The sequence below is a fragment of the Drosophila melanogaster genome, chromosome 3L (assembly GCF_000001215.4).
Source record: "Drosophila melanogaster chromosome 3L".
In the NCBI taxonomy this organism is placed as follows: Eukaryota; Metazoa; Arthropoda; class Insecta; order Diptera; family Drosophilidae; genus Drosophila; species Drosophila melanogaster.
In genome coordinates, this window is record NT_037436.4 from 14,999,946 (window position 1) to 15,014,124 (window position 14,179).

Below are 14,179 nucleotides of genomic sequence, written 5' to 3' on the forward strand. Positions count from 1 at the left end.
ATACAATATCGATTGTACTTCCAGCTCTAGCAAGCATTTAACAATTTTGTTTGTCATCGCGCTCGGCAGAATTAAAACCTTAGTTTTCCTTGCTAATATAGTTGAATTGAAGAATATATATAATGGATTTGGATAACGCACGCGATCTGCCCCGCGCTGGTTTCAATTTCGACAACTGCAAGCGGTAAGAATCGTCCAAGTTGTTCAGCAATACCCCATCGGCTTTTATTAATTGGTGTTTTATTTGCTTTCAGCAATGCAACTCTTTTGAATCGAGGCTTCAAGCCACCGACCACCACCAAGACGGGAACCACAATCGTTGGCATCATCTACAAGGATGGTGTTATTCTGGGCGCCGATACGCGAGCCACCGAGGGACCCATTGTCTCGGACAAGAACTGCGCCAAGATCCATTACCTGGCCAAAAACATATAGTAAGTCCACCGACGGTATGCGCCTTTAAGTGCACAGGGAACCTAATAATACTATAAGAGGGATTACGGTATTTTTTCCTGCATTTCAAATGTGGGCCTATTTCCTTGTCCTCGCCGGCTTAGATCAATTTGTCTCCAATTTTAAGGGGCCCGTGTTTTAAGTTGAGGATCTTAGGGTGTAGCTTATGTTGCTCTAACTTAAAAATATGTGTACTTTCTAACATGCAAGTATCTCCCAATACCTAACGAAAATATTTACCTTCAGCTGCTGTGGAGCTGGAACCGCTGCGGACACTGAGATGACTACGGATCTCATCTCCTCCCAGCTGGAGCTGCATCGCTTGCAGACAGATCGTGAGGTGCGCGTTGTGGCCGCCAATACGATGTTGAAGCAGATGCTTTTCCGCTACCAGGGTCATATCAGTGCCGCTCTGGTGCTTGGTGGAGTGGATAAGACTGGACCCCACATCTATTCCATTCACCCACATGGAAGTTCGGATAAGCTGCCGTACGCCACCATGGGATCGGGTTCCCTGGCCGCCATGACCGTTTTCGAAAGTCGCTGGAAACCTGACTTGTCCGAAGAGGAGGGCAAGAAACTGGTGCGCGATGCCATCGCCTCCGGAGTGTTTAACGATCTGGGTTCGGGATCCAACATCGATCTGTGTGTTATCCGCAAGGGCAGTGTTGAGTATCTGCGCAACTATGAGCTGGCTAACAAGAAGGGCAAGCGCCAGTTGGACTACCGCTTCAAGACCGGAACCTCAACCGTGCTGCACACCAACATTAAGGACCTACTCGTCACCGAACGCGTCCAGGCGGTGCCCATGGAGATTTCTTAAAGCGATTCCCCTTTCTACCCTTTTCGTACATTTATTATAATAAAGCTTCGGCAGGATCTATATGGAGTGGTTCAATAAAGGAAGCCATGCTTCATCTTAAGTTGCTGTGTTTTTTTCTGGGGTTTTTATTAGACTAGCGATACTCCTAGGCGGACAATGCTTTGGTCATTAACGAACTCCTAGCCAGGGACCAAAAAATAATTATATTACAATGTTTTCCAAATTTAAGAATGTTTCCACATGGTTAGGGCACAGTGTCGAGTTTTGGTCCATCAATCTCTTTGTACTTTTACGATCCAGATTTTAAATAATTATTTTAAATTTAAATATTACCATGGAGCAATGATTTGAATTATTAAATACATTTAAATTAGGTAAAACAAAAAGGGGGTTTTGGTGATTTACGGACCCTGGCATAAATTAAATAATAACTATAAAAGAACATTAAAGCTTAAGAATTAATTTAGCTAATATCACATGGTACAGAGGGTCAATTCCTTACAGTTGAAGGCACTTTCCATCTCCTTAGAATAACGGGTTAATTGGCACCAAGAATTCACTTGATTGAGTCAGATCATACACACTCCTTCTAGGACTATCTTAAGCTATGATTACTCTAGAAACTAACAAAAGTAAGGGGAGTATCCAAATGGCGTGGGGACCATAAGATGTAGCTCCATTTGGCGTGGGTTCTAGTAGATGCGATACTGTCAAACAGGATAGAGCTAGATTGGTTGTAATTCTGGGTGATTGGGCATTGATTAGGGAGGATATCTTCTCCGCCTCCCGGGCGCAGGCCTCCAATTGAAGGTGAGTCGGTCTCTTGATACTGCTGGACGGTACTATGGCCACAAAAATGCCCACTTCCATGGTGAGAAATCCAGTCAGTTGACATTCGCTAACCTGCACCAGTCCATCCAGCTGCTGCAGCACTCCTTGCAATGTCAAAAGAGTGCTGCTCTGTGCCCTTAGTCCGTACATGGCGCGATCGAATTGCTTTCTGGAGTAGATTATCCTGAAGGCTCCTCCAGCACACAGGGGGCAACATGCTCCTGGGGGAACTATCAAGCGACAATGCTTGGATACGGGAGCGGGACACTTGACAGTCCTACAGCGTCTTCCCATATCGCTTACCAGTAGTCCCACCTCCCGACATCGACCCACATAATCCACCAGCACATATTCCGCTCTGGCCGCATAACTACTTTTGTAAGTCACTCCATTGATGCCACAGACTGGTGAAGGTGAGGTATTAAAGCGACTGGATTGACAGGCGGACCAATAGGCAACTTGACCCTGAGGATTCGCTTTCAGCAGGGCACAGGCATTGGGATAAGTCCGTCCCTGGGAATCGCATACCTCGCCCTGATGAAAAGTTGAACAGTTGGATGCGGTGGCATTGACTGCAATGGAGAAAATATATATATAATTTAAATTTATTTTTATGAAATATTTTTAGAATTAAAAAAAAAAATTAAGTAAAATGGTAATCCTTCTTAACTTACCACACACGTATTGCAGACAAGGTCGCTGCATGCTGGCCAGGCACACCTTTCGGCTGTCTAAACACTGAGTTCCGGATGGACAACTGTTTGGAGGTGCTGCCTGGCAGGCATTCCGAGCATTGCATGCGCCGTAGACGTAATCTCCCTCTGGCAAATGGCACTTGGCCACACATGCCGAAGGATAAGTATTGCCATTGGAGCCGCAAACGGGAACATAGTGAGCTGGACAATTGCACGGTAAACTGGTGTAACCGGAATCAACAAATCCTGGCAGACGACACTGCTGTTTGGTGCAAGTGATCTCACCGGCGAAACAACTGCATAGGTTGCACTCCAAGTAGAAAGAGGAGCCATGCCGGTAGCTCCTCGCTCCTGGAAGAGTGCAGTGGGCATGCATATAGCTCGGTAGCGGTTGACATTGCTCCAGGCGACCTTGTAGTCCGCATGAGCAAACTATATGCTCGGCCAGCGGAAATTGGCCCACTTCCAGTTTCTTGTGGAGATTACTCTTTCCAAGACGCACATATGAGCCGAAAGGTACAAACAGCTTGGAATCCTGTCCCAAATTGCAGCCCGGTATACAGGAGTATCCTTGATTGCCTCCTCGCTGCAGGATGCACACTTCACTGCCATTGCAGGGTTTCTGGGCGCATGGTGAAGTAATACCTTGGAACTCCTCTGGACTGGCATCCCCTGGCTTCAGATAGCTCTCTAGGGATATACAAGGCAGTGGAGAATCATCATCATCCTTTTCTTTTAACCGAGAACATATATCCTTTGGTCGCTGGTGCTGTAACGTCCAGTCCAGACACTCATCCAAGAGCTCGTGGCAATCTTCGCTGCAAATGCCGTTGAAGAGACCAACTCGCGTGCATGGCTTCAATTGGAGGGCACACACCAAAGCCCTCCACTTATCCGGAGCACAACGACTGGTGTTCTTGATGAAGAGCTCCTGTCCCAGGACTCTGACGGTTCCCCGCTGCTGCAGGAGCTGCCAATCCTCGCGAGCAGCTGCATCATGTTCTGGTGTACAACTGCGAAAGAGTTCCGTAGGTCGATTGTTGAAGTTCGAGCAGAAACTAAGACCCTGACATCCGAGTTCACATGGTGCATCCACGCTTTCTATACACCGTCGCAGTTCCCTTTCTCCAGGCTGATCCATACACTCGTTCTCAAAACTGCTCCGTGCATCCCACCAATTGCTGGTGAAGATTTGGTTGCACAATCGTCGGCACTTGTGGCTGCTGGCTTGTTCACAGCATTGCCTTTTAGCCGCATCCATTCCCAGGTGATTGGGCTCAGCCAGAGATCCCCCTTGCCCCGATATCCGTCCTTGGGCTAACGATCCCCCGGCTCTTCCAGATCCTCCCGGAACATATAGTTTACCTGTCACTGTAAGAAAACACTGCCAGAAGGGCAGTTGTGGTAGTGGTGACCCACATCCTGCCGCTTCCAAACGGCCGAAGATTACCTCACTTCGTTCCATAAGAGTGGCGTTTTGATGCAGAAGATTCCGACAGGTGTGGCGACAATGCTCTTTGCTGCTGTACTCACAACAGGGTATATCTAAGGAATAGTTTTGAAACAATAAGCTTTTATTCATTTTTTAAGCTTAAGTTATCTTACATTGCTCGGCATTTGCCAGTGGAGTCATGTCCGTGTGGTTGTTCACGCACTGAATCACATCCGCGTTGCGATCTCCACATGCTCCATTTATGTCCACATGGTCATGGTTGTCATTGGCGGGCTCGAAGACGGCTCGACAGGCCTGAACATATTGAGTTATTAAGTATCGTGTAAAATACTCAGATAATTCTAATAAATACTATTAGCAATCATAACAACGTATTATTAGTTAGGATTCTCAATGTGATCCTTAGGTCAGTGTTTTTGAAACTTCCATATTAAAGTTAAAGTTATGATATCACTGTGCTATCCTTACCTCCAGGCACTCGGAAGTTCGGGCCTGTCCGCAGCACTGATCTGCTGCCTCCTGCCGCTCCAGACAGTCGTAAAGCGTCTGCTCGTCGCTCCGCCGACAATTTTGCACCGGTGAGCGAGTGGAAGTGGCGCAGACGTTGCGGCAATGGGGCAGGACTCCAAATTGGCAACAGCGTCTTCCCGACCAGTCGGCTCCACGGGTGATCGCTGCGCGAAAAAAGACAAAATATATACATATATTTTTTAATGGATTTTATGATCTAATTTAACACACACTCACCGTCGAAAGTCTGGTTGACGCAGGTCCAAAATTCCACCTGGTGCAGTTGACAATATCTGTGCAGTTCATCGCGATTGTCGCCGCCAGTGCCAGTGGCAAACTCCACCAGAGATAACTGGAAAAATATGCATAAATTGCAATAGACAACAAGTTATTAAACGCAATCAAACTTAATCATCGACCGTGCGCTTAACCCGCAACTCCTGACCCGCAACCTGTTGGATTTCAAGTGCTGTGTGCGCAGTCTCAAAGTTTCAACACTCAGGAAAATTGAGTGCATTCAACTGTGCTTTAAACAGTTATTAAATTGGAAATTTACCTAAATTAATATAGACTTCGGTATTCGTTGTTCGATTTTTGTCCGAATTCTTAAAAAACAACCTTACCCAACTGATTTTCAATGTTCTTTGTTTAAGTGCATAGGATTGCAATCAGGGTCGGTATTAAGTTTTTGAGACAGGGATCGAAACATGCAGGTTGCACTTTATTCCCGCTCTTTTTTGTTGTAGTTTTTGGCGTATTATGTTACATTTTTGAGTGCTGTTCCCATCCTGACACCATCATAAATAACATTTGGCCCGCTCTCGCTCTTTCTATCGATAAAAAAAAAAAAAAAAAAAACAGGCCAAGGGAACTTCAATAACAAATTTTCAGGCTCACTCCACACTGCGTCGCATCGTATCTGCCACAGTAATCTGAGTAAAGCGATGTCTATTCAAGATACTTCGTGTGCTTGTCCTCGGAACTTGTCTGGATCTTGAGCCTGGTGGCATTCCCATAAATACAAATTAACATAAACTGAGGTGGAGATGCAATGTGATCAACGGGGAGTGCATTTTGGTGGAGATATTGGTACCAAAAGATGTGCATGAACTTAAAATAATATTTTAGTTAAATCAAGCGTTAATATCATATAGATATTCCCAGTCGATATAATTATGCATTTATAAACCTACATTTAACTAATATTAAAGATGAAACATGGCTATTAGAGTAAAAACCCTTTTTAATTATGTTTCTATTTTGAAAAGTTGTTGATAGGACACTTATAGGTATATCCGCCCATCTATTTAATCATATGTTAATTTCCGAATTGTAGGGTGCCTTCTATCGACTACGCCCCTGAATGGAACGCACTTCGTGCATGTGTGTTCCCGGGTTGTGTTCCCCCTCTTTGAAGACCGGGCCTCGGGCATGTCTGTTGCAGTTTTGTTAATGAAGTGTCCGTGGCCATGTCACGCACTCCCACACACTCGGATAACTCTACTCTGGCATCCCACCGGAACCTACTCCTCGAGGACAACCTGCCCACCTGGGCACCGAATCCCATCAGATAGGAGCCCACAGAATTGCCTGTTGCAATTATCAGACCCCAGAGCATTTTGTCAATAATAAAATGGGCGTAAATTATTACTTATCTTGGGATGATCTGCCGTCTCGGGTTCGACTTTTCACACAATCAGTGGATAAGGAATAGAACAATTTGTGAGTGGGGAGTCGCATATCAAGGGGTCTCCAATTTCCCGACACCCACTTGTAAGATCTAACTCTCTAATCTTTCGCACACAAATGAGAGAAAGAGAGAGCCGAGCAAAGTGGATTTGGGTAACGCCCATGGGAACGCAACCGGTTGGCTTGGCGTTATCCTGTTTGTCAGTTTCAATTTGGCCAAAAGATTTAATGCCTTCATTTGCATTTCTAAATGAAAAGATTGGCAAAGCCGCAGCCCACTTTCTGTTGGGAAAACTAATTGGTTTTGGGTGGAAAATGGTTATGATTACAAAGTTAAATGATGTCAGTGATTTGATTGCCGGCATTGCCTCCAACTAAATCTAGGGGCTAGGAGCAGAGCAGACTACCGACAAAACTGCACCACACGACACTCACTCACTCACAAAGACAACAAATTGATTTTCAGCCGGCTCGGTTTTTATGAATGACTTTGAGTGGCAAACTGGTTCGTCTGGCTCTCCATTTGCAGAGAAAGAAATTAAATGAACAATATAAATTCTGCCTTGAGTCATATTATAACTAGCTTGGATGATCTATTTAATTCGTATTTTCTTCTTAACAAATTTGTCACAAATTGAGTTATGTGACAACCAATAAAGAATTATTGATATTGCAACTATATACGTTTTATTTTCTCTGTAGCAGACTGGGCTTTTGGTCTGGGTTCGGTCTTGAGATGCAATTACCTGTTTGCCAGTTTATGCTAATTAACAATGCAATTTGTGCGGATTTTTCAATCCTTTTTGGCACAAGGCTTCATAATCTGAAATCGGCTGCCAGCGGATGTGGATATGGTATTCAAAGTTCCACCGAAATCGAACGACCATTAAAACCTGTCATAATAATTTTCAATGCATTTTCTGCGTGTGACAGTCCAACGACGGATCAACGTTTATTGAATTCTAAATTTATTTCGCTTGGCATGCACCGCTCGTACTCCATTCATAACGAGGGAAAAGAGGATTCATGGGCACATAAAAATACCAGGAAATGCATTGTGGCTTGATCAGTAGTTTTTCCACCTTATCGGCTTGTTCAATCTGTATCTGATCTGCTGTCCGAGGTGTTCATACTTATGGCCACTTGCCTGTGGGGCAGCAACGTTTAATATTTATGACAGACACATCATTTCCCTTCGAGTTGGTTTTCACTGTGCAAGTGGCGCCTGCCACATCGGTTTGGCTTAAGATAGTTATGAGTTTAAGTATTAGAATGGAAAATCTATGCAAAGGCCGAAGGAAATATTTGAAAAAAGAATTTTTAATATTCGTATGATAACCTCAAGAATATATAAAAAAGAATCCCAAGTTAATAGTAAAAAAAAGAGATTTTTGAGCTTGTTATTAATGTGCTGCCATTGTCTGTATCACCCGTTGCATCCACTCATACGCATTCATACGCATTTTTGATATATGATCAATCCTACCCACTAAGACCCCCTTTTTTCCGCCTTTCCTCTGATCGCCGATACTTACATTTTCGCATGCTGTGCGACATGAGCCGAAGACCTGATTGCAACATGTGAAGATATCTGCAAGAGAAGCAAACAAACAGAAAATAAGCATGTTGCGAGTGGAAAACAAGAAGTTAAGTTGGCAAAGTGCAGCATATCAGGGTTTAATGGCTTGGCTCACGCATTTTGACACCACTCAGTAAATTATAATTTAAATAAATGCCACGGAAGGCAGAGAGATATCTGTCAAAGGAGCGGATTGCACGCAGATTCGCTTGATGCCCGATTCCTGATTCCCGCTTGTGATCATGACCATGATCATGATCGCCACATGTTGTGCTGAATCTGTTGCAACATACACTTCCTCTGGCACAAATCACACAGGGACTTTCACGGGGATGGGATTTCGTTTGTCGCACTAATTAGGTGGCTGGAATGGTATCCTGCTTATCTACGAGTACCCAGGGTGACTGATTACTTATTAAGCACTTAAGGCTTGTTTTCCTTTCCAATTTTTTTTTTTTATCCGTTCCCCTTTTTATCTGGCTGCGGTTCATTTGGAGGATTGCTCATTGGGTGTTGAACTTTTCTTGCGAAAAAAAAGGGGGGGGACACAATGAGTTGTTCGGTTTTGGGATCAGGGATGGTAGCGTGATAGGATGGGCAAAAATATAACAAAAAGTTTTGTTCACAAGATAATCATGCATTATGCATAATTAATATAAAAAGAAATATTTTATGGTATTTGAAACATGAAATATATTACCCAGTTACCAGTTTTAGCTTGTTAAAGTTCAACCAGCGATCTGATTTAAATTCCTTGTAAGATCTTGAAGATCAATTCACTGTCAATTGTAACAGCTTGTCTCACCTACCTATAATTGACATTATTCTGATTGGGCCACAGATTGAACAAGGAGATAGCTCTGCATATCCCAACCAGATGAATATGAATGAGTTTGCTGGCAGAGAACTGTAAGTCGTGACACGAATGCAATATCTTTTCTTTGAAGATCACTTAAAAGTATTTGACTTTTTTGAAATCACGTCGGGATGCCCATCACTATGTGGAAGCGTTTCCCATGTCTGACATCTGCGACACATGTCCCCGATCTCCGGACTCGAAACTCCGCATCCGTGGCACTTGGACGTGTGACAGTTGGCTGGGCGTAAAGGGCGGGTTCAAAGAGTTTCGCTGAGTGCGTGAAAAATTTCAGTTTTTGTCACTTGCGTCAGGAATTGGGGGGCTACTGAACTTCACAGAAGATCAAAAGCAGTGCCCATTAATTAAGTGTGCAATTGCCAAAGCAGGGCAAGAAACTATGGATGAGGGGGTGGAGTGAAAACTGCTAAGATTTCCACCGTTTCTGGTTCGAAAACTCACGTATTTTTGGCTCAGCCATTTTCATTTCGGCCAAGCGAGTCCGGGGCAGTCGCATTTTATCTTTTTCTCGGGTTGAGTGACTAATTTTAGCAGAAATTTACTTTGAAGTCCACCGAAATAAATTTGGTTGTGGCCTGTGAACATCGATTTGGGGAATCAAATGTGCAAATGTGCGAAACTGTGACAAATCTTTTGGAAAATGCCATTTTGATTTCCCAGGCGTTGTCTTCTATCCCATTTGGACATTTCTCCGATTCTTCTGATTTGGTTTTTATTTTGCATTTATTTTTAAAACTGTTAATGTTTTCATTTGTGCGTGCTACTCTGCGTATAGTGTGTCGTTGAGTGCTATTTTTATTGTGTATCTTAATTTCAGTTTTAGTTGCAAAGTTGCGCAGTCTTCCGATGGTTTCTTTTTCTTCTGGCCAATGATCTAAGTTGCTTGTCAACGCACCACACGCAAAAAAAAAATAGGTAATCTTTTTGAAAATAATTTAAATAAATATGTATAAATTAATTTCAGACTAGTTTTTATTTTGTATGAGTTTTTCGATGGCTTAATGCATAAAAACCAAAAAGGATATTCAGTCCATCCAACATGTCATGTTCTAATTTAATACTATTTTTTGTATGCTATATATCTTTCCTGTTTGGATTTGTGGAATGGGGTGACTTCTATAAATAAAGAAATCCACTGAATGGCAGTCTCCGGATTCGCTGTCGCATGTCAAGTGTCGCAGCTGATTTGTCGCCAAGTTGTCGGCATTTGCGGGAAGATAACTTCCATCAAAAGGAGTGGACACATCCGACCACCCGTTTGATTAACGTGAGTGCAACAAAAATGATTGTTTAATAGCTATTTTACGATCGCAGCCCATTCGAATGAAACATCAACGATGGCTATTTGTATGCAAAACACTTCAAATGCCGCACAATCCACATCATTTCGGATGCACAACATCGCGCTGTTGAGCCAAAGAATTTCCTTTTGCAAAAAAGAGCCACAGTACAATCAGTTAAGCTCAAGGCGGCGACATATATGTATGTGCAGGCCATAAAATTTCATTGGAAATCTAACACATTTATCATACACTGACACCCCAGCCCACCATAATTCACTCGAGCAGCGAGTTAATAAAACAGGCAGCGAGGAGAATGAAGCATATCTTGGATTCCTACTTGAGTTTCGTACATATGCTGGCGCCATCAGGCAACCCAGCTTTGCAACAATTTAAACTAATTTTTAACACAGTTTCAATTTAGATACGAGCACAAGCACGCACTCATTCGGTTGCGAGTATCTGTATCTGAAAACAGTGGCATCATCGTCATCAGCATCAGCACTTTCAATTAAAACATTTCGTTCGCGCTCAAAGGCAAATTATTGCTTTTGATTAAGTGAGTGGATGCGAGTGTGGTTCCATTTACATGCAAATCAAAGTGGGAGGGGCTGTAAAATGTTTATACTTTTTCGCCGTTTCCTCCATTTGCAGGCGAACTGACCAGCCCTAAAAATGCGGGCCCTCGAAAGGGAAGTGAATGAAAGTGACAACGTTCAAATGAATCAAGGAACCAGTTTTTTTTTCATAGCAATGAACTCGAATTCAAAATATATATGGTGTAGGTATGTTGCATATCATATGCAGAAGGGGAGAATTACCCAATAAAATATTGATAATTTTTATGAATCTGACGATTCTCTGATTTGATATGCACTTTTGATAAAGTATTCGACTATGTTCTTCTGTTTTGCTTTAACACATTTTTTTTCACATAGAATTTTGAATATATTTCTAAATCATTTGTCACTCTTGAGTGGGTCAAACCAAACTGATAAGCGGCTGCTTTTAATGTGTAAGTAAAAGGTCAGAGTGCTAAAATTTCTTATCAACTTACCATATGATTCTCCGGGTGATCTTATAGATTCCACAGCCGTGACCTCGGAGCTATCGATTGCCTCACTAGTATCCGCATCCAGCCAATCGTAGTCATCCGAATCCAGGCTTACAGAATGGCTCCGACTGTTCTTCTTTGATCCGCTAGATGGCGCATGCCGATGGTGATCCACTGAGGCATTACTTTTATTATTTCGACGTCGCACCTGTCGCTCCACCGAATGATGGTGATCATTCTTTATGCTCTGATTTTCCTCCAACTGCCGGACAGCACTGACCACTCCGAAGGGCAGCAGGAACAGGAGAATTTCCCAGCCACTCAGGCGCATTTTTATCGTTGTTTTGTCTGAGTTTTAAATTTAAATGCACTTGTTTGTTTGTTTGTATTTTGTTCTGATTATAATGTCGAGTGCATTTTGTGCACACTGATAGCTGGTTGCGGCCAAAGGAAATGAGCGTGTCACAAGTCAAAAGTCTCGCTGGGTTCATCCACATACACACATGGCCAATTGGCATCCGTTCGATAAGCGACCGCTTACGCACTACTTTACACTATATAAAAACTGATTTTTCCTGCACAGAAAAAAAAAGTTGAGGTATAAATAAAAATTTTATTTTTAGTTCTATAATTTAAACAAATGCATGATGGCAGTGTTGGAGTTTTAAGGAGTCAATGCTACATTTATTTATTTTTATTACCAAATAACTTTAATTCAATAAGGCTTTCAACATTTAAGCTTGCTTTTTCGAGTGTATATGTTTATGGACAGTGGGGCTGCGATGCTCGTTACTAGATAGTGATTGAAAAACGCAGACAAAAAACGAAAAACGATTAAATTTAATGGTCTCCCGCACAAGGGCCTCTATTGATAGGAAGTTGGACTGCTATCTGTTGAAATATACATGAATAAATGCAAGACTGCTTACTCGGTGGCGAATGTGAAGGCATTTCGAAGACGCCTCCATCGATATCACTTGTCCACACGATGTCACACAGTAATTAAGCCAATTGACCTCGCTTGGTCGCGAGTTTGGCAAAACGTTCCCAACTCTTCGCTGCCTGCGCTCCGCCGTTTTTCACAAAGGCAAAATGGCGGGGGCATTGCCGAACGGCAACGGCGACAACATTTTATTAAAAGTAAAAAATATAAATAAATAATATCAAAAAGCGCCAGCGGTAGCGGCCGACAAAGTGACGCAAACGGCAATGGCGGGGGAGCACTAATGATGAGACTCGTTTCGGGTTGGGTACTTCGAAAGCCTTCTTTTGCGCCCCTTCTGCCTTTCGCCTAGTGTCCTTGCACTTTGCACACTAAAAAAAAACTAACTAATTTACATTCGTGCTTATATATTATTATAAAAAAAATTTATAAAGTTCTAAGCTAATATAAATCGACTGAAAAATGCTCAAAAATTCAAAAAGAAACAAAACAAGGAAATATCTAGAATATAACATAAAATACAAAAGCTAGAACAATTAAAATTCATAAAAATGTAACTTATAGATTAAATCGCTTACTGCTCATAGCTTTTAATAAATTTTAAAGTTTTAAAAATGTCTGTCTGTTCAACAATTTAAATGTATTTAACATTAAATTTTGAAACCATTTAGATATTTTTTGCACTGCCTGTCTGTGGCAGTGTCAAAGCGCATACCAAAGCAGGCGGCAGAGGAAGGGGTAGTGTACTACCAAGGGGGGGGGGGGTGGTGGTGAAAGGTGGGTGGAGGAGGGTAGCCGGGCTATCAGCGTTGAGTTGAGCGGTGACTGTGCTTTGATGTCTTTCTAATTGCATATTTTACAGCGCCAGAGAGTCGTCCTCGAACACCCGCTCATCCACAGCCAGCGCCGCTATCCTGCAAAAGGATAGCACTTTCAGCGAGAGTGGAAAGTGGAGCTATTTGCTGTGATGTGGATGCCGGCAGGGTGCCCCTATATCCCTTCGCCCACAGCGCCCAGTCATCAGCCTCCAGTCACCAGCCCCCAGCCCCCGGGCCATCCCCTCAAAGACGCCGTGATCCAAAGTGGACCAGGACCTGGTTGGTTTGTCAACTTCAGCGTCAGCGTCAGACGAATCCGAGTAGGAACACAAAGGCTGAGACAAAAGCGGCATGTTCAAAAACTAGACAAATATTAACTCATATGCAGCTTGAGGTTGAGCGGAGAAGTAGAAGCCTTTGTCTTTGGCCCTACAGTCTTACCTCTGTAAGACAACTTTGCTTAGGGAAATTATAAATTATCGAAACGTATTATTTAAAACCCGGTTTGAAATTCTGAAAATATCCAATTGGTAATAAAATCGAAACTATCCTTACATAGTTTTATATACAAAATGTAAGCAAATAAGATTTAAGTTGGCCTGTTCAAACACTACGTTATTCTTATGTTTTCTGTAAAGTTGAGAGCCAGCTAAATATAGGCAATCTCCACTGTACATGTGGCTTCAACTCCGTTTTGATTGCAATGGGAGAACAATATGCATCAAACAGAAAATAGCGCCACTTTGCAAAAAGGGATGCAAAGGAGCCGCAAAAGGACCTGCACGTACATACATTCATTCCAAAAGCTTCACACACACACACACACACGTCCATTAACACATTGCACCCAAATGCATCCCACAAACACTTGTCGTTTGATTTGTTTACCGGGTTCACTGCGCTCACTCGTTGAAACTCACACTTTGGTTTGGATTATGCTTAAGTATTTATTTTATAAATTTGAGCAGACTGTCATATAATTTTGATTGAAGAAACACTTTTGCTTTTTATTATTGAATTGATTTATTTTGGTTCGCGATCAACACATTTGACGCGCGACATCTTCTACTTTTACGTCCGCACGATCCGACGGTTGGAAACAGTGTGAGCGCAGACAAGAGTTCACTTTGTGTTATAAGCGACTCTGAAAAATGCACTGAGAGAAATGGCAGGC

The 14,179-nt window shown here is 42.7% G+C and overlaps 2 protein-coding genes across 3 annotated transcripts; one reads left to right on the plus strand and one right to left on the minus strand.

Moving 5' to 3' along the window:
* The first annotated feature begins 5 nt into the window (after nucleotides 1-5).
* Nucleotides 6-1,374, plus strand: Prosbeta2 (Proteasome beta2 subunit). Its single transcript, NM_079352.4, has 3 exons — nucleotides 6-184; nucleotides 255-434; nucleotides 700-1,374. Exons 1-3 carry the CDS (start codon nucleotides 123-125, stop codon nucleotides 1,274-1,276), a joined length of 819 nt encoding a protein of 272 aa, NP_524076.2. The 5' UTR covers nucleotides 6-122; the 3' UTR covers nucleotides 1,277-1,374.
* On the minus strand, nucleotides 1,293-14,117 carry Reck (Reversion-inducing-cysteine-rich protein with kazal motifs). 2 transcript variants are annotated; one of them, NM_001274924.1, is made up of 8 exons: nucleotides 13,926-14,117; nucleotides 11,248-11,819; nucleotides 7,990-8,045; nucleotides 5,003-5,117; nucleotides 4,724-4,929; nucleotides 4,408-4,549; nucleotides 2,782-4,347; nucleotides 1,293-2,679 (listed from the first exon to the last, which is right to left on the minus strand). In NM_001274924.1, exons 2-8 carry the CDS (start codon nucleotides 11,573-11,575, stop codon nucleotides 1,877-1,879), a joined length of 3,216 nt encoding a protein of 1,071 aa, NP_001261853.1. In that variant the 5' UTR covers nucleotides 11,576-11,819; nucleotides 13,926-14,117; the 3' UTR covers nucleotides 1,293-1,876. The 2 variants fall into 2 exon arrangements, with proteins under 2 accessions (NP_001261853.1, NP_648733.2); NM_140476.3 differs by having other exon boundaries at nucleotides 13,894-14,117.
* Nucleotides 14,118-14,179: the final 62 nt, after the last annotated feature.